Genomic DNA, 25,855 nt, shown 5'->3' on the forward strand with positions numbered 1-25,855 from the left:
GCTGAACCCTATAAGATCATCCTTATTCCCATTTTTCTATTCTCATATTGTGGAATATTTTGGAGGAAAGTCATGTAACAGTACCAATTGATTTCTATATTTTAAATCTGTGCTCTTAGCATTCATCATACATTGCCCTCCTTCTTGAATTCTGTGGCCCACATAATTTCCTCACACATAAGTTTCCTCTACTTCTCCCCTCTCCCATCCAACTCCTAGGAAAGCTTTACCTTTACCCCTTAACAATCTCTTATTTTAGTCATAATTCTCTTAAGTGACCTTGTCTACATTTTCTTTATGTCTGTAGTTCTTTCTTGACGTGACCATTCTTATTCTCCTCCTACTCCCAGTACATCTTGTATATTTTTCTATGCACATAGAATGTAAGCTTTAAAGGCAAGTTTTTATCAGGTGCTTGCTGGTTTATTTTGTTATCTTCCATATAAAGAAATTTTCTCTTTATCTTCATTACTCCTTTTCTTTCTTGTTTTAAAGTTTGTAAAGCTAACCACAATGTAGTGGGAAAAACAGATTTGGTCAAAAGATCTGGAGTCAGATCTTCCATAATTGCTGTGTGGCTTTATTGTCTCTGCTGGCTTTCTTTGTCTATAAAATAAATGTAACTTACTATACTACCTTCCTTGATTTTTTTCAAGACCCAAATACATTATGCAGTAGAATTATCAGTCAGTCAACTAGTATTGAATATCTACTATGTGTCAGGCCCTATGCTACGACCAAGAACACAAACAGAACAACAGATCCCTCTTTTCAAGAAACCTCCGTTCTATTGGAAACAAATATAAATTGGGAAGTAACATGTAATCCTGCCTCATCATTTTACAGGAAAACCGGGTGTCATAGAAGTTGTGACTTGACTAAAGTCACTGAGACAATAAATTCAAAACCTATACTTCAAATTCTAGTCTCTTACTGAATCTGGCTTTCTTCCCACAGAAAGACATACTTCATAAACAAGGTGCCATTCAAATGTAAATGGTTGTTAGTTGTCCTAACATTGTTTTCTCCAGTTTCCATTCTACAATGAGATATTCCTTTGTCTTCAGGGTCTTCAATCTTTGCTTCTTCTTAGTTCCTTTGATCCTCCTTAGTTCCTTTGATCCTTATAACTCCTATTGTTTGTGGGTTGTCGGTGTTTTTGTTTTTTTTTTTTTTTTAAATTCCAATAACAACAAAATCTGCTTGAAACTTGGACTCCTATTGCCTTTTTTCTCCAGTTTCTTATTTAGTTTTTCTCTCAAATATCATTGATAACTTTTCATCTTGAAATCCAATGGCTTTTTCTGACTTTGCCTTCCCTTACTTTTCTGCTCTATCAGACTCTGTTGTTGACTCCTCCTTCTCCCATCTTCTTGATTTTCTTTCTACACCTCTAATAGCACATTCAATGATGTCTATTTCCACTTCCAAAAGAAGACATCTCCTCAAGATATTGGCCTACATAGGATTTTCTTCAAACTCTTTCTTTCTGGGCTCATCTCTTTTCATTGCTTCTACTTATTTCATTGAGGCTGATTTTTAAATGTTTTTCTAACACTGACTTTTATCAGAAATCAGACGAATTTCCAACTATCTATTCAATCTCTTCACTGGAATGCTTCCTACCAGCATCTTAAATTCAACGTATACAAAGCTAAAATTTTCTTCCAATTTCACTCTTTTCCCTTGACTTCCTTATTTCTGTAAATATCATCAATGTTTTCTCATTTCACCTATATTTAAAAATTTGGAATTAAAACTTCTTGACCCCATCATTATATCTGTGTTTTAGTTCCATGTTTCTTATATCTGACTTCACCTTTTTTGTTCTCCCTATCATATTCCAAACTCTCATTGCTTTAATTTTTGAGTTAAAGGTTTTAATCCTGCTTTGTCTTCCTAATATTTTCTTCCTTAAGTCATTTTAGACACTATTTCCAAAGCAAGGTCCTAGAGATAGTTTTGATCATATTAGTTTCCATTTTCCTATAGAATTAAGTCTAGATTTCTGAATTTAACATTTATGGTTGAGGCTTTTTTTATATCTGCCCATAATTTTTCTATTTTTTTTTTTTTAATCTCTTACTGTTTTTTAGTTGAACTTGTCTGTCTGTTCTTCCCTAAATATAAATACTCTTATTTTCTTGCCTCTTTATCTCTGTACCATTTTCTTTGTTTGGAATGGCTTCATTTTTTTGTTCCAGATTTTACTTGTCCTCTGATGCCCAGTTCATATGTTTTTAAATTCTTTTTCCTCCTGGCTGAAAGCACTCTGATCTAGTACAATACTGGGTACTTCTGTTATGGCATTTAGTGCGTTCCAAGTGGCATTATAGTTTTGTGTCTGTATGTTCTCTCCTTCTGGATTCTAAGTTACTTTGGCAACTTGCACCCTGTCTTATTTTATTTTTTGTGTTTTTCACAGTTCTTAAACACAGGTGCCTTAATATCATAGACATTTAAGGTTTGTTTGGATTATTGAAAATAACCAAGCTACATAAAACAAAATCAGTTTAAAAGATTACTTTATGTTGTTACACATTTCAGGAAATTTTCCAGAAAGGAATTTATGTTCAGAATGCACAGATCGATTGGTTTGTCACTAGTCTTTTACATTAAATCCTTCTTCAAACATTTGCAATTATAGACTTTGTTTTCAGAGTCATCTTAGGATGATTTACTATTTCCTGAACAGTTAACTTTGCAAAAGATAAATCTGTAAGAACCAATTTTGCCCAATTAATTTAATTAGTTCATTCTCCAGAAGCTGTAGTATATATACTTTTTTGCTTCCTTTCTAAAAGGACAACATAAATGGAAGATTCCCAATAAAATCAGTTGCTCACCTGTACTTCTTATAAATTTGATTCTGTAATAGTCATCATGAGTCATGGCCTTATAAATTCTTAGTTTGCTTATGAAGTATTAAGTCCCCAGGAAATGGAATTATTGTTTCTCCTAAGTGTTTCTAAATCACCTTCATATTTTTGGCTTCAGAATCTATATTTTTATTTATTTGAATGAGTATATTTGCTCTGGAAATTATTAATTTTCAAAATAAAGATGCCAATCTGATCTATTCAGCTTCTACCAATATCTTTCTAATCCATAAGTTAGTAAAGTATATAGCTTTATTAACTGGGAAATAAGTAAAATAATAAACTAACAATAACAATTTTCATGAGGTCTGGGAAATAAGTAAGGATTTTTCTTTAAATATTAGACTTTATTTCCTACTGGATTAAAGTTGCATTAAACAGAAGCCAATAAGAATTTGAGGAAGGTTTGCTACCATTTGGATAATGTGTTTTTGAAGAGTTGATTGTAATTGCTTGAGAGTTAACTATAATTATTTTTCAATAGGTGGGCTTGAAAACTTTTTTTTTTTTTTTTTAAATAAGAAACTGTATTAGAAACCATTTCTGTTATACAATTGGGTTGGACACAAGAACTTTAATCATCCCCACAGTTGCAGAGGCAGCATGCCGTGGTGGCAGAAAAGTTGACCCCAGAGCCAGGAAGACTACTCAGAATTTTGCCCTTGACACACAGTCTGGCTTTTTGAACCTCAGCAAAACAGACTCTCTCAGTGTCCTCAGTACCTTTTTAAGACTGTATTAAGTAATGCCTTATCTTAGTTACCTATTTCTCAATGAAAATGTCACAGGTCTAGTCTCTATCCTTTACTCACATTCGTGAATTATATCCATTTGTGGGGGCTTAAGAAATGATAGAGTACATATGTATTTCTTAAGTATTTTAAAGTTTCTAATTCAGTTTAGAAGCCATGAAGGGCAATAGTAGGAGAAAAAAGTAATTGGAGACTAAGTCATTAACTGGGTAAGAATTTTAGCCAGTTAAAATCAAATATAGCAAAACACTGCTAATTCATATTTCTGAACTCATTATTTTGATGACCTAGTATATTTAACTTTCAAAATGAAAGCAAAATTAAGCAGATTGTGAAAATACAATTGTATAAAGAATGTTTATAGGTTAGAAGAAATAGTTTTCAAACACTTGAAAAACTTTTAGATTATTGCCAACGAAAACAAAAGCCAGTGTACTGCTGGGACTTCAAAAATTATGCTAATTAAAACTTTTTTTCAGTTCATTAAAATTGTTTGGTAAAGACTTGCTAAATCACACCTAGAGTAAATTGCAGATTCATATGTATGTACTTACATATTTATATATAACAAAAACAATTAAATCTCTTCCTTAAACAAAAGTTTCTGTAATGAAGAAAAACTAACTGGTTTATTTATTTAAACTTCATTTAAATTTGTTCCCTTGTTCTAGTCCTTACCCTCCCAAGAAATTAATGAAATTTATTATAAGATATTTCATTAGCCTGATGATCTAATGTTATGTTCTCTTTGAAAACAGATTTAGGACTTTAATTCTATCTGTTAGGCTTTGTTGTGTGCTTATGAGTAGACACTTATGAAATGAAAGTGGATATGGGCTGCATACTAACATCTTTTGGCTAAATTTTCCCTAGGTCACTTTCAAGTTTAATTTTTAATATTTTTTGGGGGGATATGCATAGAATTTTAATACTGATGATTATTACTGGTTTTCTTTTCTCAGTTATCTGTCAAGATTTTTACAATGGTATTTAAGCATTTTTTTTTCTGATTATCATTGCTTTCTCTAAAATCTTATTGCCTCTTTCTTTAGAAAACAAAGAATTCTTGTGGCATAAGGTCATGTCATTCAGACTTATTTCACTTGTTCACTTAGATTATGAAATAATCGTTCCTTTTCAGCTCAGAACAATTCCAAATTGATGAACAGAGCCAGGAGGTAGGTCTAAAAAGTGAACTAAGATCATTATAATACCATGTGTATATGAGGTTGTTGCAGCCTCTCTAAGTATAGTATTAGAGGAAGCATTCAGTAATACTTGTTGATTTTTTGATAGTTATCAGGAGCACAAACTTTTAACCATTCACAGGTAAGAAATCTTTTAAATAGCAAATTGGAGACTATTCATTCAGATTTATTTATCCTCTTTTGCTCATCCCCCAAATTCATCTCCCTTAATAGAGTGGTAACTAGGTGGCTAAAAAAAACAAATAATAATAAGAGCATCACTAGTATCTTCATGTTCAGTACTAAATCTGAATTTCTTCATAGGGTTTTCTTTCTTATAGAAATCATGACTTAACCCTGTTTCTCAAAGTACCAATAATAAATCTTCCAACCCTGTTAATTCTTGTCAGTTATATCTCCATGACCAGAACTTCTCAGAGTATGCTTGATTAGAAACTAGGGGCTTTACATGTTTTTTCCTACTTGCTTCCCTTAATAAGAGTTTTCTCATATATCTATCATCTATTAGTTCAATACATGTCTCAGTTTTATTTTCGACTTTATAGTCATTAGCAATAACTATTCTTATCTTTGATACTGTACTGAATGTCAAATGATCGCTCTCTTTCAGTATTCACCTTGATTTTATACTTAACATACTAAAGACTCCATTTTCCCCCATCCAACCAGTTTATTTAGCCTGAATATTAGAAAAATGAACCTTTTATCAGTGCTTTTTCGGACTTGACTAATTTTATGTTTAATTTTGGTCAGACTCTTAGAAGTGAGGGACTGAAACTTGCAAGTTTGATATTGCTTCTTCTTGTTGGTAATAATTTAAAGACCAGGGACCAAGACTCTATTAACAAGGTTTTAGATAATTCTTATTGGTTTTGTTGTGGACTAGTCTTTGAAAGCCATCCTTTTGTCTTGGACATCAAGATTAATGGTAGTGAGATTTCCCTTTGTCTTTATGTGAAGTTGAACTTTTGCTCTCCCTTTAAGATAAATTTATTCTTGTTTCATATCTATCTTTTAATCTTATGTTTTCTACCTCATACTATACAGTTTGAAAGTAAACTTTGAGACTAAGTTGATTTTTTTATAGCATATTATGGACTTAGTGTTATATCAGTATATTTTATCAGACTTAAGCCAGGTCATTTCTCAGCAGTGACCAAAGAATTTATCATTACATTTGTGGTGGTAACATTTTTGGAGATTGTTAAGGCACTAAAGAAATTATACAGAAAAACAGCTTCTTTTTTACCCTGAGAATAAGCCATTACAAACTCAAATGATCAGAGATTGTAATTTCTTAATAAGAGTTTTTTTCTTAAATCTATATTCAGCTCTCTATTTCAGTGCTTCTCCCCCACCAGAGGTGCAAGGAATGATCCTAGAACCACAGATACAGCCAAGACCACGGAGAGCTTTTGACGTCAGGGGTCCACTTTCTCCACTGAACCATTGGAGGCAGAATATCCAGCTTCTGGAGAGAGTGGGAAAGAATAATAAACAAGTGGGTGCTTTCCATTATTTACTTGGGTTTCTTTATAGATCTGAGTGTTCTTCCATTTAGTTATACCAGTGATTTCACTGGGTTCATGCAAGAACCAAATCATTTTGCAGTTGATTTTTCAAAGAATATTAGCTATTTATCTGGTTCTTGTTCCGAAAAAAGGAACTAGAATTAATTCTACCTTTCCCTCACCTCCTTCTCCCATTTATGAAAGTATTGAGTGATGGGGACATGAATGAATGGTGAATGCATCAGTAGCTTATAGGCATTTCAAGATAGAAGCTAAGGCTATTGTAGCAATTAATTTTATTTTGTTTTGGTGGACATTTTGATGCTCTACTTACTATGTCCCAATGGCTCAAAAAGTTTATGTTTTACTTTTGAGCAGTCTGGATATCTCAGTGTTTGTATTGTGTGCAACCAGATGTCCAGATGTTATTCTGTCCTGCAAGTTAGATCTACAGGATTGAAATTGTTATCAAATTGGTCTACATCCTATTGAAACTTGAGGATTTAATAAAGTTAATTCTTTAGAAGTGGTATAATAATACTTGTATAGCTTTACTATAGGCTTCATTTTATAATATAAATACAAATTAATTTAAACATCAGGATATAATATCTGTTGAAGCTGATTTTAAATATACTCAAAGGTAGCTTTCCTTATCCTGTAAAAATGCTATTGATATCAAAAGAACTTTGACTTAGATTTTTCTTAGTTTTGGAAGTTCTTGTCATGAATAGTTCTTTGAACAAAAAGTGCCTTTGGCCAGTTTACATTTCTCCATGGTAGACTCCTACGGTGACTTCAGGTATCTTGATAATGGGTTAATGGGAGACTGGTTTATTTCTTCTCTAATTGACCAGATTTCTTTCAACTGGTAAACATCATACTACTTCAGCAAAAGGAATTTCTCTAGCAGAGTCTTCATGGATGATGTCTGTCACATATGCCAACACCAGCAGTTTGGAAGGCAGTGGTGAATGGACCAGTGTAAGATATCTAGAAGACACAAGGATGAGAGAATCACCTGTTCTTTCCATTAAAAACTTTAAAATTTGCTTTTTGGCTTTATATGATGACCTGTTGGTGCTGGAAATGGAAAGGCTTTTACATAATGAACTAATCATTTCAGATTGGAGTTATGTTTACGTGACCATGAAAATTCTTTTCATTCAGAAGACTGAGCTTCAGGAAGTTCCAAATACTATTCTCTTTAAAAGCAGTTCTAGAGAAGTCTCTGCACCCTTTGGCTTTAGCAGTGAAACAGATGAAGCACATTTTTCTGCAGTGGTATAGGGAATCTAAAATGGATTGCCAAACTGAGATATTCTTAACACAACTGATTATTTGCTTCATGATTTAAAGGAATTAGGAAGAAAACTCTAACTATACCTTATTTGTACTTACTATAGGGAACTATTGTGATCTGAAATTCTGCTTTCTAATCTTGGGCCTTAACCACCATCACATTCATCAAATCTATCTGCAAAAACTCCAGTTTAGTAGTAGAAGAGACTATGCTATGAGTATAGTCTTAATGCAAACTGGTCTGTCTTCTAATGTGTATACCTTATTTAACTTGGTGTTATGCTGTAAGAAGGCATGCCTAAGGGGGATGCACATGCTAATTTCAGAAAGCTCAAAGGCAACTTTTTAAAAAGTATGTGATGGAAATTCGTTAAACATATTAGTCATTCTAAACTCATTAATTAGGGAAAGTGCTTATTTGGACTCTGACTTATATTTGATTAAAGTGCATTTAAGTAGACATCGTACGCAGCTGTATATGAGTTAAGATTGTTATGGAAGATTTTGCTGCTGGTTGCCACTTCCCTCGTTCTCCTTTGCCCCAAATTCCTTTAAATTTTAATTTTTATTATAAAAAGTACTTTATATATAATAGTTTTATAGAGGATTATGTGTAAAAGATAATTACATTTAACTTTTAACAAAAATAAAGCCCATTAAAGGCTACAATTTCAATTTATTGCTATTTTTCCCCTAAATGCTTATTGAAATTAAACAATAGTACTTATGAATTCAACAAAAATTAAAATTTAAAAACTCAGGAAATAAAATAATTTTCTTGAAAATCAAGTTTAACTCTTTTTAAAACGTTACATAAGCCACAACCAACTTTCAATTTGAGTCTTATAATATTTGTATTGTTGGTTGGTTATTGCTGTTTTGGAGATGAAGAGTAATTTAGCTTAATTTCTGGCATTAAATCCCAGTAATTCCTTAAAGTTTATTTTTTTGAATAATTGACTCTATATCTAGTGCTTATAAAATACTTTTTGAAGACTAAACTTGTATTTTTATGTGAATTTATTTAAATTCTATTTTGTTTCCCTAAACATCCTGACAAATTTTCAGTTATCTGATGTCAATAAGACAATAGATTGTGTATAGTACTATTCTTTTTCAGTGTTTTTTTTTTCTTTGTTTCTTTTGTTTTGTTTTGTTTTTAATATGACCATCAAGACAAAGCTGATATTTTTTCTTAGTTTGGTTAATATTTTTGAATATTTGTACATATAATTACTTTATGTAAATAAATGTTTTCTGCATGAAAATGTGCTTATTTATAAATGACTTATTTGTATTTCAGGAATAGACATTGAAAATGACAGTTTAAAATGAATTAAATTTTGTATTTTCTCTAGACATTTCTGAATATAATATACTATTTAATTGCTTTTTGTTCATTTGGAGGGAGATTTCATTTTTTAAAGTTGAATGGATTTAAATGAAAACTGTTCTTTGCACAATTAGTATGTGTGAAATAAGTTATTTATTTAGTCTGCTTGTCTACATTTTTCTAATTAGCTTAATCTCCTCTATTTGTCTCCAGAAACATTTATTTTGAAGATATTTTTTCAACAGAAAATGAGAATCATTTTGGCATATAGCAAATAAACATTTCAAAATATGGCATTTTTTTTTTAGTCTTCAGAAGTTAAAAAAAAATCTGGCAATCTGTGAACATTGTTTAAAATTTAATTTTCTTCATGAATCTCTGTAATATGACATCATTTGAACAAGTATTACAAAAAAGCTGCACAGATTAAAACAGTTGGGGAAAAAATCCTGACATTTGAACCCTGTATTGAGAATCAGGTTTGCTTACAATTGACAACAATTGAAGGGGGAAGAGTTATATTTTAGGCTCTGCCTCAACTCACTGATGTGGAAAGAGAACTCTTGCTATTAACTCTTCCTGTTAAGCCCCAAAGTCTTGGCTTGGTTCAAATGAGTTAACATAAAAGGTGCTTTGCAAATCTTAAAGCACTGTATCACTAAAAGAGTGTTTATCATCATCATCTCTTCATACTGTAAACAGTACATTTTAGTGAGGGGCAACATGGAAAAGGAGGATATTTTGTGTTGAGGAAGTGTTAGGTCTTTTTGGAGATGTCAATTTAATTGGATCAAATGGAAAAAATTTACCTTTTTTGTGCAGAGTCCACTAGAAGCACATGGATTTATCTCTGGGATATGAAGAGGAATTTCACCAGAAACGGACTATACAGATTCAGAATAAGATTGAGATGGCGTTTTAGGCAAGAAATTTCAATTAAATGAACCCTTTTCTGGGGCCCAAAATAAATTAGGTTGGCCTGAAATGAAATAATGATTTTATGAGTAAAATAATAATTTAAAAAACATATATATTTATACATATATAAATATGATCAACAATAATAATGCTGAATGTTTTCAGGCTCCTTGCTGTTGGGTGGCTCCCTTCTGGTAAGTGTTGATAGAGACTAGTAAAGATGGTTTGGATTGGTCACAATTTTGGACTTTAAAGAACTCTTGGATAAGACTGGACTATTAGCATCTAAATATTTTATAGCAAAGGGTATGGTAAGTTTTTGTTAACAAAGGGAAACATGCTAGCTTAAATTTTGAAACAAGTTTTTAAACCAAATTTAACATTAAAATTGACTATGTCCTTAAAATCATTTTTGTTTCTTATTAAAATGGAGGCATCAAAATCACCTTTTGGATAGATTGTCATGTTGTCAGTTGACATGACCTAAATTTCTGTTAATATATATTGCTATTTACTAAAAGAAAAAGTTTTGTGACATAGATATTCCATTTCTTGACACAATGAGAAATCTTTTGTTTCTTCTAGTGGTCATAGATGAAGTATCTAGGTAGATAGAGCTCTAGTACTTGAAGTCAAAAGGACTTGGGGTCAGAACCTCCCCAAACACTACCTCTGTGTGACCATGGGCAAGCTGTGTAACTCAGGTTATCTGGGGGGGAATAAAAAACCCACCTAACAGTTGGAAAAAAAGTCAATATTAATTTGACTGTGGAAGCCATTTTGTTCAGAAGGTCTAGTTTAAAGGGAAAAAGTACTCTGAATTAAATCTTACAGAGAATACTAAGCTTGGCTTAATTTTATATCCTCAAAACAGTCTTGGACATATTATACCTGTAACTTGGTTAACTGCAGGATGATTTTCCCCTTGTTAGCATAATGACTGTCCTACTTACCATCAAAGTGAGGATAAATACATACTTTAAAAATTGAAACCAAATTGATATTTGTATATTCTCAGAAAAATCTAATGCACATCATGACTATAAAATGAGAAACTCATTTAGCTTACAAAATTAATCTCATTGCTTTAATGGTATAAGACACTTTATATCAAATACATTTTATATATTTTCTAAACTTTTTTTAAAGGCAGTGAGTAAGAGAAATGTCAGAATTTTTTGGTGTAGGCTTATGATTTTATTGGATTAAAGAGCTTTTAGTGAAAGCTACCTGTGTTAATGAGCAACTTGAATTTATCATCACTGCCCCAAAGTAGTACTTAAATCTAAGTTTTCCCAACTCTTAGGAGGCCCTATATCTACTATAGTATACTGCCAAAATTTTAAAGTATTAAATTATAGTTTCTTTAATTTTTTTCTCTGTTTCCATAATACCTTTTTTAAAACTTCATTTACAAAGTACAGTTTTCACAGTTAACCAACGGAAAATTAACATTGAAAGTCTTTTTCTGAAATCAGAATTTAATAGACACTTACATGTCTGATAATTTTAAAAAAAAACAATTACCTTTACATTCAAGATTCTTATGAGGAAATCATTTCTAATAAGAAGACAGAAAACTTTAAAAAGGCAAATGAAGTTTTCAGAATGGTTTTTTAGAAGTTCTATTCAAAAGTGTCCCTTGAAAGAGGTAGGTAAGAAAAAGGCAGCTAAGTATTAAAAGTTGATTTGAAATGATTGATTTACTTTTACTTTTTTTTTTTTTTTTAACACAAAAAAACTGTTTTTACCTTTTGATTGGTGGGGGTGGGGGTCTTTTTCAGTTTGGTCTAATTAAATAGTCAACTTTTGGGCATTGCTTCTAATGGATGGAAGAAGATAAGTAAATAATTGGAAAATTATTATGTATTTTTGTAATGCATTCATAAAGATACAGATACTGCATCTTTATATATCAGCTGAAGTGCTGCTACCTGAGCCACCATTGATTAGTAGTTGGGGAAAAAACCTTGTGACACTGACAATTCATATTCAGAATAATAAGATCTGACTATTACTAAAAACTCTTATAATAAGAGAAGATTTTTTTATGTTCGTTTAGCACTTTGCTATAGAAATGCCAGCTATTGGTAATGTATACTTAATTGAGTACTAAATTGATGGATTAATTCAGTAATATTGAAATCTTGGGTAAAAAGTTGATTTTCATCAATTGGATTATATTTTGCCACTGGTTTATAGTGTCATTTTTATCCATTCATTTATTTTTGGGTGAGATAATTGGGATTAAATCACTTGCCCGGTTCACACAGTTAGTAAGTCTTAAGTGTTTAAGGCTAGATTTGAACTTTGGTCCTCCTGACTTCAGGATTGGTGCTCTATTCACTGTGTCATCTAGAGTCTCTGTATTATCATTTTAGAGATCACATTTTTGTTTTTGAATAAACTCTGGTTGTTGGGGAATCCATTATTTTAATTTTAAATTTTTCTTTCATCATTTCACATTAACATCTAGCTTCTTATATAATTTTCTGTAAACATTTTTATTGAAGGAATACTTAACGTAGAATTCATGAACATAATTAAAATATATGTTTGGGTAACTTCATCATTGTCTCCTTTGTAATTCCTAAGTATTTTATTTCATACATTTAAAACCATTCTAAGAATGGATTCATAGATTTCACCATAATTCCAAAGGAGTCCATGATATACAAAAAAGTAAAGAAACTCTCTTTTTATGGAATATGAGTGTATATATAAATGGTATGAGTCATTTGTTGAATTCATATTCCATATCAATTCTATCTAAACAGTATCTTTAATTTTTTTCATAATATTTTGATTTGAAAAGGACATGAAAGAACATTTTATTTAGCCTACTTAAATAGAAATCTATATTCTGCTGCAGAGGTGTCAAATATGTGGCCCACACATGGCAGACAGCATTCCCAAGTGCAGTCTGAACAGGATTAAAATATAATTGGGAAATCCTTAACATTTTATTTTAACATAACAAAATGATGAGATCTTCAGGGATCCTTCTGTACTGACGAATTGTTTTGTAGCAACCATGAATAAGTATTCATCTAATTCTGCTTGAATAGTTGCTGTGAGGATCAGATGCCTAGTTAATCAGGGAGTTACCTATTTTTAGCTTTTGAATCATTCACTTGTAGAGACAGAAAGCTACTTGCATGTCATCTAGTCCGACATATCTTCCCTTCCTACAATCCCATTTTACAGATAAAGATATTAAAGCCTTGAGAGTATGAAAAAATTACATGATGTGACTAGTGTAAAAATTATAAAGTGGCATAGCTGAAAGCTGGAACCCACGTTGCCTGACTTCCAGGCTACTTTATTTCTGTTGAGCCAAAAATCCGCCTCTCTAATATCTTCAATTAATTGGGTCTAGTTTTGTCTTCTGGGGCAGCAAAGAATATTTCCTTTACAAGATGGGAACTGTCTTTAAATATTTGAAAATTTATTAAATTTTCTCTAAACCTTCAGTTTTGTAGGCAAAATAACCCTTCAAACATAAATCTCCCCTAGGATATTGAGCTTGAAGTTGAGACATGGGTTCAAATGTTAACCTCAGATAATAGCAGCATGATCTTGGGCAAATCATTTAAAGGTTTGACTTCAGTTTACTCATCTGTAATGTGGGGATAGTATTAATATCTCCTCACAGTTATAAGGATTAAAGAGGTAACATATACATGCGTACTATGCAGAAAGCTCTTTTTAAACCTGTGAGTGTCTCATAAATCTTAACTATATGGCCTTATTTCCAGACTATTCATCTTGGTTTTCCTTCTTTATTGGACATGCTTCACTCTGTTAGTATGTCTCTTAAAAAGAATGGTACCCAGGATAGAATCTACTTGCTTTCAAATTAAGCTGGGAGCATAACTTTTATTCTAGATAAAATATTTCTGTTAAGTCAACTTAAGATCTTGTTAACTTTTTGGGCTGTTAATGGCAATAATTACATTGTTAACTTAAAACTGAACTTAGTCAACTAGAATCTCTAATGATTTTTCTATGTGTATAGTTACTCAGTGACCTCTCTTATATTTGTCTGGTTGGCATATCTGTATTCTCTTTTCATTCTCCACCCCATGAAATATTCCTTCTAGCTTTGTCTCATCTTAATGATTTGATAAGCATGCTATTTCTCTTCCAAGTTGTTGATTAACCGCATAAAATTGCATTTAGGAAGGTGTATGCAGTGATAAAATATTTGTTTCTAAAATTCTTGTAAATTATAATTGTGAATCCATACAAAGAATATGCATTGTATCAGTGTCTGCATTTTGACTGGGGAGAAAATTTGGCTGGAAGGCAACAACTTTGTACATTTTAGTTATATAAAAAGCAGCTTCATTTTATGGTTTAATTTAAAAAACACAAATAGTTATACTAGAGGAGATGTGTTTGATTTATTCATTTCACTTGCATTAATTCTATATAATCTATATATGTGCTATATATTATATATAATTTATGTATTATACGTCATTTGTTCTCAAGGAAACCTTATTCAACTTCTGGCAGAAGGAGATATGACAAAATCTGACTGAACCAACTTATTTGAGTTTAAGAAGAAAAAGTATGTGTTAAGCATAATTTCTTTACAACATTTTCAGTAAGGGTGCTGGGTTAGATTCCTTTAAAAACTTACTTTTATCTGTTTGTATATTCAGAACTTTTATTATTAAATCAGTTCTTGTCTTTGGAAGCCTCCTAACAGGCCATTCTCTTAAATATTAAACATGTATGCTAGGTATAACTGAACAGAACAAATGTGAACTTGAGTCAAGGATAGAAATAATCTTCCTTTCTAGATGACTGATTTAAATTTTATTTTTATAATTTATAATTATTTTCTTTAATTTTATAATAAATATTGACTAGAAGGTCTTAAAAATAATTTGTAGCTCTGTACCAGTTTTTTAAAAGTGAAATCCAATTTAAATTGAATATTTAACAGATTTTTTGCTCTAGGCAATGCAGAAAAAAGTAAACTTTTTTAGAATGTAGACATCAATAATGCAAACATTGTGACGTTAAATTAGATGTCTTTCAAACATGTCCATCTTTAAGGTTAACAGAATGATAAAAGCATTTAATTTTACAGGACCTCATTTCTCATCCTAATCTCACTTTTATATGTAAGAAAGTGAAGTTTGGGAAGTTTGTGATTTACTTAGTCCTTAAGTCTTTCATTACAGAGCTGGGACTTTGTAGCTTTTGTTAAATTCTGGAATTTATAATTAGAGGAAAGCCTAGGAATCTGACAAATAACACTTACACTATATATTTCTATATGTAGACATATCTTCCTCTTAATTTGCATACTGAGAGTATATGCATTTCTAAAATCCCTATAGTTGTATGAAAATAATACATTAACAAATGATACATCAGGATAAATGTTTTTCTGGTACCAATTTTTAAAAAAATTAATACCCATTCAAGGGGCAGTTAGGTGGTGCAGTGGATGGAGCACTAGCTCTGAAATCAAGAGGACCTGAGTTCAAATGTACCCTCAGACACTTAACACTTTTAAGCAGTGTGACCCTGAGCAAGTCACTTAAACCTAATTGGCTCAGCAAAAAAAAAAAGAAAAAAAAGAAAAAAATACCCATTCAACAGTGAAAGCTAAATATGTTAAAATTTCCTGACTTATTTAAAATTTTTCTTTGTATGTTAGATGTTTTTTTGGTAACCACTTAATTTGCTCTTTCAAAGTAATCTATATAGATTATAAACTTTTGAAGTAGTATAAGATCAGAATCATGACATTTTCACATTGTAGGAACGTAACATGTCCATCATCTTGCAAAGGTACTTAATAAAGCCATCCTTTATAATGATATTCATGTACCTCCAAATAATAGAAATTACATATAAGCCCACATATTGTATTATTGCAAATGTTTACCTGAGTATTCTAGGTGGATTTCAGAGATTCTGAGCTGGAAGGTATCTTAATCATGTAGTTCAGCATCCCCTGAAACATTTATGAAGATGAGTAATAGAATTTCGCATGGTAGCCATTGCAAATTCAGAAATGGATTAAAGTAACAGTAGGTACAAAAACATAATGTTGCCAGTATGAAAACTGTAGCATGCAGTTAACGTGATTTAAGCAAGGGGGGGAGGAACAGTTGATATAATAGTTCTAAAGGTATTTTAGCGAAAGAGGAGAATCCAGCAATATATAATATAAGGTGCAATTTCATTGTTTTTTGTTCTTTCTTGCCCTTTTGATATGGGTAGTTTTTATGAAATAGGTACTTTGAAAAATGTCAGAGACGTTTCATATAATGAATTTCCTTAAATTAGCTGTTTTTAAATGCTACTTAAAAATAAGGCACACCTGATAGCAACATTCATACAAGATGCTTGAACAACATACATTGTTCAGTCATTCTTTAGTTGTGTCTCTGATACTGGAAGAGATTACCTTTTTCTTCTACTGCTCATTTTTAAGATAAACTGAGTTAAGCTGAAGTGACTTATGCAGGGTCACATAGCTAGAAGTGTCTGAGACTGGATTTGAACTTGGGAAGATTAGTCTTCCTAACTCCAGGCCCAGGACTGTTTCCAACTATATGACTTAGCTGCTCGTTAATGATAATGACACATAATTTATTCAGTATATTTAGCAGACCATACAGCTCCAAGTTTTGTTATTGCTTTTTATACATCTCATTTGATGCTTATAATATTGAAGTAGGTTCTGTTAATCCTGTTGTACAATAAGAGGAAACTGAGGCTCAGAAAGTAAATAATTTGCTCAGAGTTACACTGGTAATTGAGAGATCACTTAAAATCCAGTTCTTTGTGTCTTCAAGTCCAGCTCTGTTTTATTATATTGCTTCCAGAAATATGTAAAATTATCTGTAAACTTGATAAAAATGACAGGTTTGGGTTTTTTTTTGGGGGGGGTTCTGTTTTTTTATAAAGTTTTATTACAAAATAACAGTACTAGTAGATAACTGGGTGAAATTCAAAGTGGAGATATTTCAGGATCTGTTTCCTCATGCTAGTTGCAATTTATTTAGTAGCAGGGTTAAAGAATAGGGCTATATTGCATAAATCTCTTCATTATAGTAAAGTCTTATTAGGAGATTCACTATAAGTAAATGAGACAGCAGTTATACTAATTCATGATAAAAGCTATAAATTGACTGAAATTCTACATTAATTGAATACCACCTTCATGTCCCCCTTCTTAAAGCTTAACTGTTTCACTTCACAATTTTATATAATTAAGATAAGCAATTTTAAAGTATGTTGGTATTGGTTTTGTTTAATGTGTACTTTTTATTATTTATATTAATAAAGTTCACAATCACTTTTTAGGACCCCTATTTTCTCATCTCATTTCTAATATTACTTGGCCTATATTTTGTATTAAGTTTAAGTATTTAATGTATACCATGTGTCAGACATTGTACTAAGCAATGGGAATCAAGGACAAAACTTCTTCCTACTAGATTGCATTCTTTTACTTCTCTGTGTATGTCTTGTTTCCCTCTCAATAGAATGTAAGCTCCTTGAGGGCAGATGCTTTGCTTTTTTTTTTTTGGTCTTTTTATTTCACAGAGCTTAGTAAAATGGCTGGTACTTTGGTACTTAATAATTTTGCTTGTTGAATAAATGATCCCAAGACAATTTCCTATTCAGAAACTTTTGTACTCATGTAATATGAATTGTTGCTGTCATTGTCTTCTTTATCCTTGAGGAAAACTGATATTTTTACCAATCTTTATTTGGCAGAAAAATAATTTAAGAAATAATGAATTCATATGTTTTGTGTGTATTGTCATCTCAGAATTATGTAGAGGTTTAAAAGGAAATTCACAGTACTTATTGTTCAAGACTATATCATGTTTATAGTTAATCAAGATCCGTTTTCTATCCCTTTATCTCTTAAGTGATTTAGACTTGCAACTTTCTGTTGATGAGATATGCTTTTTGATGGCTTTAGCTTCCCCATATGTCTTTAATGAGTATGGGGACAGATGGCTCAAAAAGATAAATGAGAAATGAGCGATTTGAATTTTTCCCCTTATCCTCTTTATGTTTCTTTAGTGAAAGCACATCTTTCCTCATGTCTTTCTTTCTAAGAAACTTGATTGTGGACTTGAGGGGAAAAAAATGAAAATATTAGTAAATAGATCTCTTGCTCCAAGGAAGTTCTGATTGTCTTTTCTGGCATAATCGTTTTCACCTGGATTTTAAAGATTCTAATCTATTATTTTCAGAGCATTATATGCCCTGGTGAGATGCTTGCAGACCTTGAAACTCATCAGCACAAACTATCTGTTCAGTACTAAATGTGGCCACTTTAGTTTTTTTTTTTTTTTTTTTTTTTTCCCCCTTGGAAGTAAGGCTCTCATTTAAGTAATCAGGTTTATTTTTTTTGCCATGAAAAAAGTTGTGCAAGAGCAATTTAGAGGAGGGAGGAAGGCTTTAATTTCACCATTCATGCATGGATTTTATTAATTTTTCCAGCTTGAGTTGTTAACATTGTTAACCCAGCCCTATGCTCTGTAGTAGTAATGAGTTATGTTAGGATGTGTTTCATATCTCTTACATTAAGAAATGTAAATGGTAAATTTCTACAATGGGCTGATTTTAAATTAGCTCAAGTATGTGATATAAAACAATTCTATGTTTTGCATTTTTGTGGTTTGTCAAAATAGGTATGCATAAATTTAAACTGATTTGGTTTGGTCCAGTAATATGAGGGACAGATAATTTCATTATGTAAAATTCAGAACGTAAATATTTTCAAGGAATGGTTAATTAATATTTGTAGACATTTTTCTTTAAAATATTTAAATATGATTCTGCCATGATTAAAAATATTGTCTTGATGAACTAGGTTATGTTTCTTTGGAAAATGGAGAATGATTTTCACTTGTATATATTTAATTGAATCATACATATATACATAATTTTATTATGACATTTAATCTCCATGACAGAAATGAAAATGTCATTATAAATTTCTATATTAAATGCTACCTGAAATCTCCCAGGAACTGTGATCCATTCTAGATTTTTCACAGAGCTTAATTTTTTAAGAGGCCAGTGTTAAATTTTAGAGCTTCTTTTTAACCTGGACTTGGATGAATTTTTGAAGGGAGAAAACCCACATCTATGAGCTCACAGATGTATCAGCAAGAATTTATTGAGCCAACTATGGATCAGGCATTGTGATAGGCCAGCTAAGCTTAAATATTTCAAATCTGATTTTACCAGCTCCTGTATAGTTGGAAGAGGTACTTGGCATTTCTTGCTCTTCTGGGTCCTGCGAAAATAATGGAGTCTTGGTATTTGTTGTTGGCCATGCTTCACCATCTACTTGGGAATTTCCTTGTTTAAATACCTTCTAAGCCTTTCTTCTCAAAGAAGTATTGCTTTATTAAAACTGAACTGTTATGCTTTTTAATATTAAGTGTTGATGTTTAATGTTAATAAAGACATTAAAAAAATTTGCTTCATTCTGTTTTTATTCTGTTTTTATAGCCTTCAGCAGTTCAGCTGATTTCTTCCTGAACTAAAACCTATCCAGCAAAAGACTTCAAAATACCCTTAGTGTATTTTAAAACTACCACCCTATAGCCCTACCAAAAGCCAAAACATTTGTTTTTTTTAATATCATGAACTATTCTTGTTCATTTGGTGGGTAATAATTATGGGTCTTAGTAATAATCATAAAAATCTTATGTAGAAGCTCTGTGACAAGTTCCCAAACCTGATTATATTTATCTATTGTTAATCCCTAGTTTCTTAATTTGTCAGTAACACTGACACATGTGCTGCTCTTTCTCTTCATTCCAGTTTATCAAAATTTGAAATTTGATAATTTTAGTCAGATGACCTTTTAGAATAAGGTGTTTTTTGTTTGGTTGTTTTTTTTTTTTTGTTTTTTTTTTTGGTTTGTTTTTTTTAAATGGACTAACTTTACCTTCAGAAATAAAACATGATTGGGAAACATTGCTTAATTTGCAATGACATAAAGACTACAATTAGCAGGAATACATTTGTAAACCACTGAAATTCTGGTGAAAAGTTGCAGTTTAAAAAATTAGCCATTAATTAATCCTTATCTCCCTGATTCTCCCCCCCCCCCCAATAATAGATTGCCCATATTTACACTCTTTTGGTATTGTTACTTTTGGTTGCCTTTATTCATTCTTAACAAGACTGAATAACTTGAAAGAGTATTTGATAACTGAGAATTTCTAATTTGTTAGGATACATGTTTTTATGAGCTTATGGAATTTAAAGCAGGTTATAACATTAAAAATGAATATCAAATCATTTTTTATCAGTAATAGTCCTCAACTTTTCCCTCCCAAATGATCTCCTCTTCCTGTAACTGAACTATATTTGAATTGATTTAAGTGCACATAATAAAATTTTCTGATATAAAATTTCATAACAATCGGAACTAACGAAGATGATTAATATCTGTGAATGAGATTCAGTAGTTGGCTATTGAAATGAGTGATATTAAATTTAATTTCTAGCAAGAATGTGATTTTTTAAAAACCCCATTTCATGAAATAGCATACTAATTTCACTTTAAATAGAACTCATTTTCCTGAGCTATTGAAATAGTTTCAAATCTTGTTGATATGTTCTAAATTTTTTTTATATGTCTTCATTAAAATTGTGATAAACTAAAATGATTTAGGTTGAATATTAAGTTCTTGGTCAGAATACAGTATTAAGGCTTCAATTGAGAGAAATTCTATAGTTATTTTTTGTTGGATGGCTCTTAAGGAAATAAAGGATAACATTTTTAATTGGGAAATATTAAATTTATTATATAAATTGTTAACTTACATTGTTTTATTTGCAGTATTAAATACTTTGAGTATATTCATATAAAGTCAAAATCATTTATTGTCACTAATTTGACATAGCTTGTCAGTCTTTTGTCAAAACATTTTTATAAAATCAAGACTATTTAAGTTGTGACATGGTATTTAGTGGAAATGGTGAAATAGCTTAGCTTTGGTGAAGTATGTGATCTTAAATGAAGATTAGCATGAAAAATAAGACAGACATGAGCCTATTGAAGAAATAAATTATTTCTGATTTTTTTTTTTACCCATGTAAGAAGTGGGGATAACATGTAAAATAACAGTTTTGAGGTTTACATCACAGGACCAATGATAAGTGAAATAAGCAATTTTTTTTTTTATAAAGAATTAGCTTCAAATCACAATGTAAACATAAGTTGAGGTAGATCAAGATCTCTGATTTCCATAAATTGAACATGGTTACAGTGGTTCTTAATGGAGTCTGGGGGAACTTAACAGTGATTTATAAAATGAGATTTTTATCAAATGTGAATATACAATCATAGGTTTGGGGGAAGCAGGGAAAATTAGTATTTAGAATAATAGTGTCCCTAAGCACCAGATTCTGGGTTTGGGGATTGGCTTTCTCTCTGCCCTCCCCCCTCCCCTTGAGAAGTTATTTTTGTTTTAATTGAAAGAAAGTTCATTTCTAGATCATTTTATAGGGAAACAAAGTGGTAGAGCTCTGAATTTTGAGTCATGGGACCTGAGTTTCAGTCTTAATGGCCACTTTTCCAGAACCGTTTGGGTTTAATCTATAGGTATTGATCGCCCCAGAGTTTTCAGGTGTTAATGCCTATATTTGAGGGATTTTTAAAAAATTTAATAAAATACCTAATTCTTAGTCATGGAATTTTAACACTGGAAATATTTTATTTAGTAGAAAACAACTGGGATATAAAACTGAATTCTTATGTGTATCAAACATTTTTTAAGAAGTCAAATATTTTAGATAAGTTACTCTAATTGGAGAAAAATTAATCAAATGAGTTTTTTATAATTTAGTTAAAATTGAATTGTAAGTGACCCAGCTTGTTTCTCTACTAACACTTTGAATATTAGATTAGTAGTTTTTTAATGAAGATTCTATTTCCTACGCAAAGATTCCATATTAAAACAACGAGAAACTTCCATAATTTTAGAATATGATGCCACAAAATCTGATGTATTTATTTTCTTTGATTTTATATAGTTAGTATAATTCTAATAACTTTGTATTTTCTGTAAAGTTAAACTGACCAGAAATTTTTAGCAAATGTAATTGATGAATGAGAAATAAGTTTACATTCTAATTAAAGTTTTTTTTTTTTGTTTGTTAGTTTATATACTATTTAGACTTAACTGAATTCAGCAGACTTTTAAAGCACTTTAATTGCAAGTCACTGGATATAAGGACAAAGCAAGTGGTGCTTGTACTTGAGTTTACATTCTATTGGGGAGAGGGATTAAAATACTAGAAGAATACAAAGCAATCTGAGGAGTGAAGTACTTTACCACAGGAAGTAGCACTTTAGATAAGGTTGACATGAGAAGACTACTTCCTAGTCTTGTTGGATTGTATCTAAATCGCAGAGAAGGGATAGCAGGTGTAGAGAATGTCTAATCCAGGTTGATTTGAGACTTGGAATTGATTAATCTGGAAATACACAATTTTTCTATACTTGACAAAAATAAAATTTTTATAAAGACAGGAAAAAGAATTGTTTGTGAATGTATAACATCTTGCAATTATGTGTGCTTATATATGTGTATATCTGTCTTAGTTTAAAAACTGTACTGCTTTGAAGGAATAATATTGAAGAATGAGGAGAATCTTGACTACCAAGTATCTTTTAGGTAAAATGAAGTCCTGCAAGGATTTTTGATAGAAGAGTTCTATGGTTACACCTATGCCTTAGGAAGATTATTTTGTCAAGCTGTATGAAGAATAGAAAGGAGAGGAAAGATACTAAGTTGGCCACTTAGATTATTGCAAAATTAATATGAAGTTTGGAGGAAAAAAGAATAGCTGCAAAAAATGTAACAGTAGAATTGATAATATTTGGCAGCATACTAGATATAGGAGATAAAGGAGGGACAAGAATGAAGGTTGACACCAAAATTAAGGACTAGAGTGGCTGGAAGATCCTTTTAAGAGAAATAGGGCAGTTTGGAGGAGTTAGTGGAAAGTAAGCTTAAAGAAGGGATAGCCCTTTAAAATTTTTATCTTCAGTGCCTGACACACAGAAGGCACTTAATATAAGGTAAGTCCACTGACAAGTGAAAGTTGTTTTAAAATATTTGCTTTTTCATATTTTTTCTCAATTGACAGTGGATTTTTCCCCCTGAATATATAATTGATTTGAAGTGAGGATAATCTTAATATTTTTACCCCTCTTAAGAATGGTGATCACCAAAAACATTCCAACCAGTCACAAGATGATTTATTCTAGATTACCAAATGTAAATCAACAATTTATATATTCCTAAAAAGTGATATTTAGGGCAGGACTTTATTCCCATGTGTTTTGAATGAAGGATAATAAAAGAAATCTTTCCTTTAAAAGTTCATAGAATCAGATATTTCAGAGTTTAAAAGCCTCAAAGCTGATACAGTTCAATTTTACCTAGTCAAAAATTCGCCCAAAGCAAATTTCTTGTTTTGTTTTACTCTTGTCTCCACCTCCTCACTCCCAATTCCTACCTACACCTGCCTTTCTACATCTTTAGCCATTGCTATTACTTTTGCTCTCTAGAGCTGAATTCCATAGTCCTTCTGCACATAGAAGCAAAAAACCTGAGCCTTAGATGATCACTGTATGACCCTGGACAAGTCATTAAAATGATTTTTTTCCTTCATATAGCACTAGGCTTCTAGGCTTATTATGAAGATCAAGTGAAATATTTGAAACCTTTTAGCTCTACATAAATTCATTCAATAGTCCTTGAGGTAACTAAAGACATCTATCCCTTCATATGGCAAGATCACCCTGTATTCTCTGCTGGATGTCTTTCAACTCAAATGCGGCCTTCGGTAAATGTGATATTCAGAATTTAGGATAGAGCACAGTAAGACCATCACTTTCCTAGTACTGAAGGCTATACTTCTCTTAATTCAGGTGGATTTCACACTAATTAATCCATTAAGTTTCGTGTTATATTAAAAGTTGCAGGGTTTTGTTTTTAAGATAGGCTGCTTTTTAGCTATACATTTTACAGTATATTTTTGAAATTGACTTTTAATCTGAAACATCAGATTTTAAATTTATTTGCTTTTTATTTACTGGGTTTGGGTATTAGGCAATTTTGTATTTTGAATCTTAAAATTTGTTACTTAACACACTTAAGTCAGAGGAAGAATTAACCACTGCTTTTCTTTTTCCTTCTTTCCCCGTTTACCTTAAAACTTTGATTTAGATTTAAACATTAAATTCTGGTTAACAAATATTGGAATAACTACTGTGCTTGGCACTTGCAGACTTTTTTTCTTTTTTTGGATTATTTCTGTGATTTTTTTTTTTTTCCATGTAGAGAATCTTTAATGGAACTTTTCTTTCAGTGCAGATTGGCAACTTTCCTTCTAAGAATGCTGAAATCACTTAATAGTGATTTGTCCCAGATCTTACAGCTAGTATATGTCAGAGGCAGTCCTTGAATCCAGGTTTTTCTGACTTAAATTAGATATCTACTAAAGGACTGCTGTTTACTATAGGAGACAAGAAAAAATAGGATAAGATTCTTACCCTCAAGAACTTTAATTGCTTTGGGAATCAAAAGACTTTAATGAAAGCATAGTTTTGCTATGGGAGGCAAAATGCTGTAGAAGTTGAGGCAAAGGAGAAGTTATATCCAATTTAAAAATGTAGGAAGATTTAGATGAGCATTATCTACCTATTTATACACTCAGGGTCAGGGAATGTATTTCATCCAACTCTACATGCATTGATATGTAATAGGCAATAAATATTGAATTTCAGTCTTTTGAAGGATATAGGGAGTTTTGAAAGATAGAGGCTAGACGTGGCATGGGCAGGAGAAAAATGGGTGTGAAGTTAGAATGGTGCTTGGGGATTAGTAGTCTTGTCTAGAGAATGTACATGTAGAATAATGGTGAAGACAATGCTGGGAACGGAAGGAGGTTGTGGCTAAAGCATAGGGATTTCTTGAAGATTTTTGAGAACGGATGTGATTAAAAATCTGATTTTGGAAGATTAAAATTCACCTTTGTGGTAAAAAAATGAGGAAAAGAGGTGTATCAAGATCAGTTAAAATTTAACCAAGATGAGACATGAATGGAACTAGAGTGGTGTCAAATAAGGAGGAATACTTTGACCAACAACTTTGACTATTTTTGGACTTGAAGAACAAGAGAAAGGATAGTCTAGGTGGGAATATTTTTCTTTGTGCCTGTGGAAGAAGAGAATAGGTAAATAATGAAATAGTCAATCTACAAACTTTTGAAGTTAAAGGAGATACTGAAAGATTCTTCATGTTTATTTTCTTGAGTTAACTGATATTATTCTTTTGTTTTACTATAATTCTATACAAAAGAAAATGAGCAATAATTAGTTTTCCTATCCATTTATGTCTCCAAACTTTATTGGGGAAAATGCTTTGTCAAGAGGTCTAGTGCTTGCTAGAACTTAGTCCTTGACTGAAGTTCTTTCCAGAAGTCTTTTGGAAGGATTTTGATGTATGAACAAATTTATAGGATCTTCAGATTTTAGAGAGAAATGATATTGAGTAAGCCAGAGTCTATTCTCAAAATAGCATGCTTCTAAAGCTCAAAAACATTTCCCAAGAAGATTTTCTCTGGCAAAATTTGAAAATTAACCACTTGTCCATTTTTGTTGAAGGTGCTTAAGTTTTATGATTAAATAAAAGAGACTGCCTCAGCTACTACAGGGGTTTCCCAAGATAATCATGTCTTGGTATTAGTGATTACTAGTTAAAAAGGGTATAGGTCATTATTTTTGTTACTGGAAATTAATTTTTTATATATTTTTCATGTTAGGCTATCTCATTGAAAATAACTATATCCCACCCTTATTTTCAATAAATTTATGGTTTTTGTTAGAAAATGGTTTGGAATCATACCTCTGACTCATTACATT

At 31.3% G+C, this 25,855-nt stretch overlaps 1 protein-coding gene across 9 annotated transcripts in view; it reads left to right on the plus strand.

Moving 5' to 3' along the window:
• Window positions 1-25,855, plus strand: part of TSC22D1 (TSC22 domain family member 1) — a 150,179-nt gene that overhangs the window by 47,028 nt on the left and 77,296 nt on the right. The window contains exons 3-4 of one of the 9 annotated variants that reach the window (XR_012487753.1): window positions 6,171-6,340; window positions 9,808-20,979. The exons of 2 other annotated variants lie outside the window; for them this stretch is intronic. Coding sequence is in view for 3 of the 7 variants with exons in the window: in XM_074299147.1 (XP_074155248.1) it covers window positions 6,184-6,400 (217 nt within the window). In the remaining 4 variants the exon portion in view is untranslated. Of the gene's footprint in view, window positions 1-6,170; window positions 8,921-9,807; window positions 20,980-25,855 lie in introns of those variants that run through there. 6 more of the 9 variants (XR_012487752.1, XM_074299148.1, XM_074299149.1 and 3 more) reach the window with 6 other exon arrangements.

Source organism: Sminthopsis crassicaudata, chromosome 3, assembly GCF_048593235.1.
Source record: "Sminthopsis crassicaudata isolate SCR6 chromosome 3, ASM4859323v1, whole genome shotgun sequence".
Lineage (NCBI taxonomy): Eukaryota > Metazoa > Chordata > Mammalia > Dasyuromorphia > Dasyuridae > Sminthopsis > Sminthopsis crassicaudata.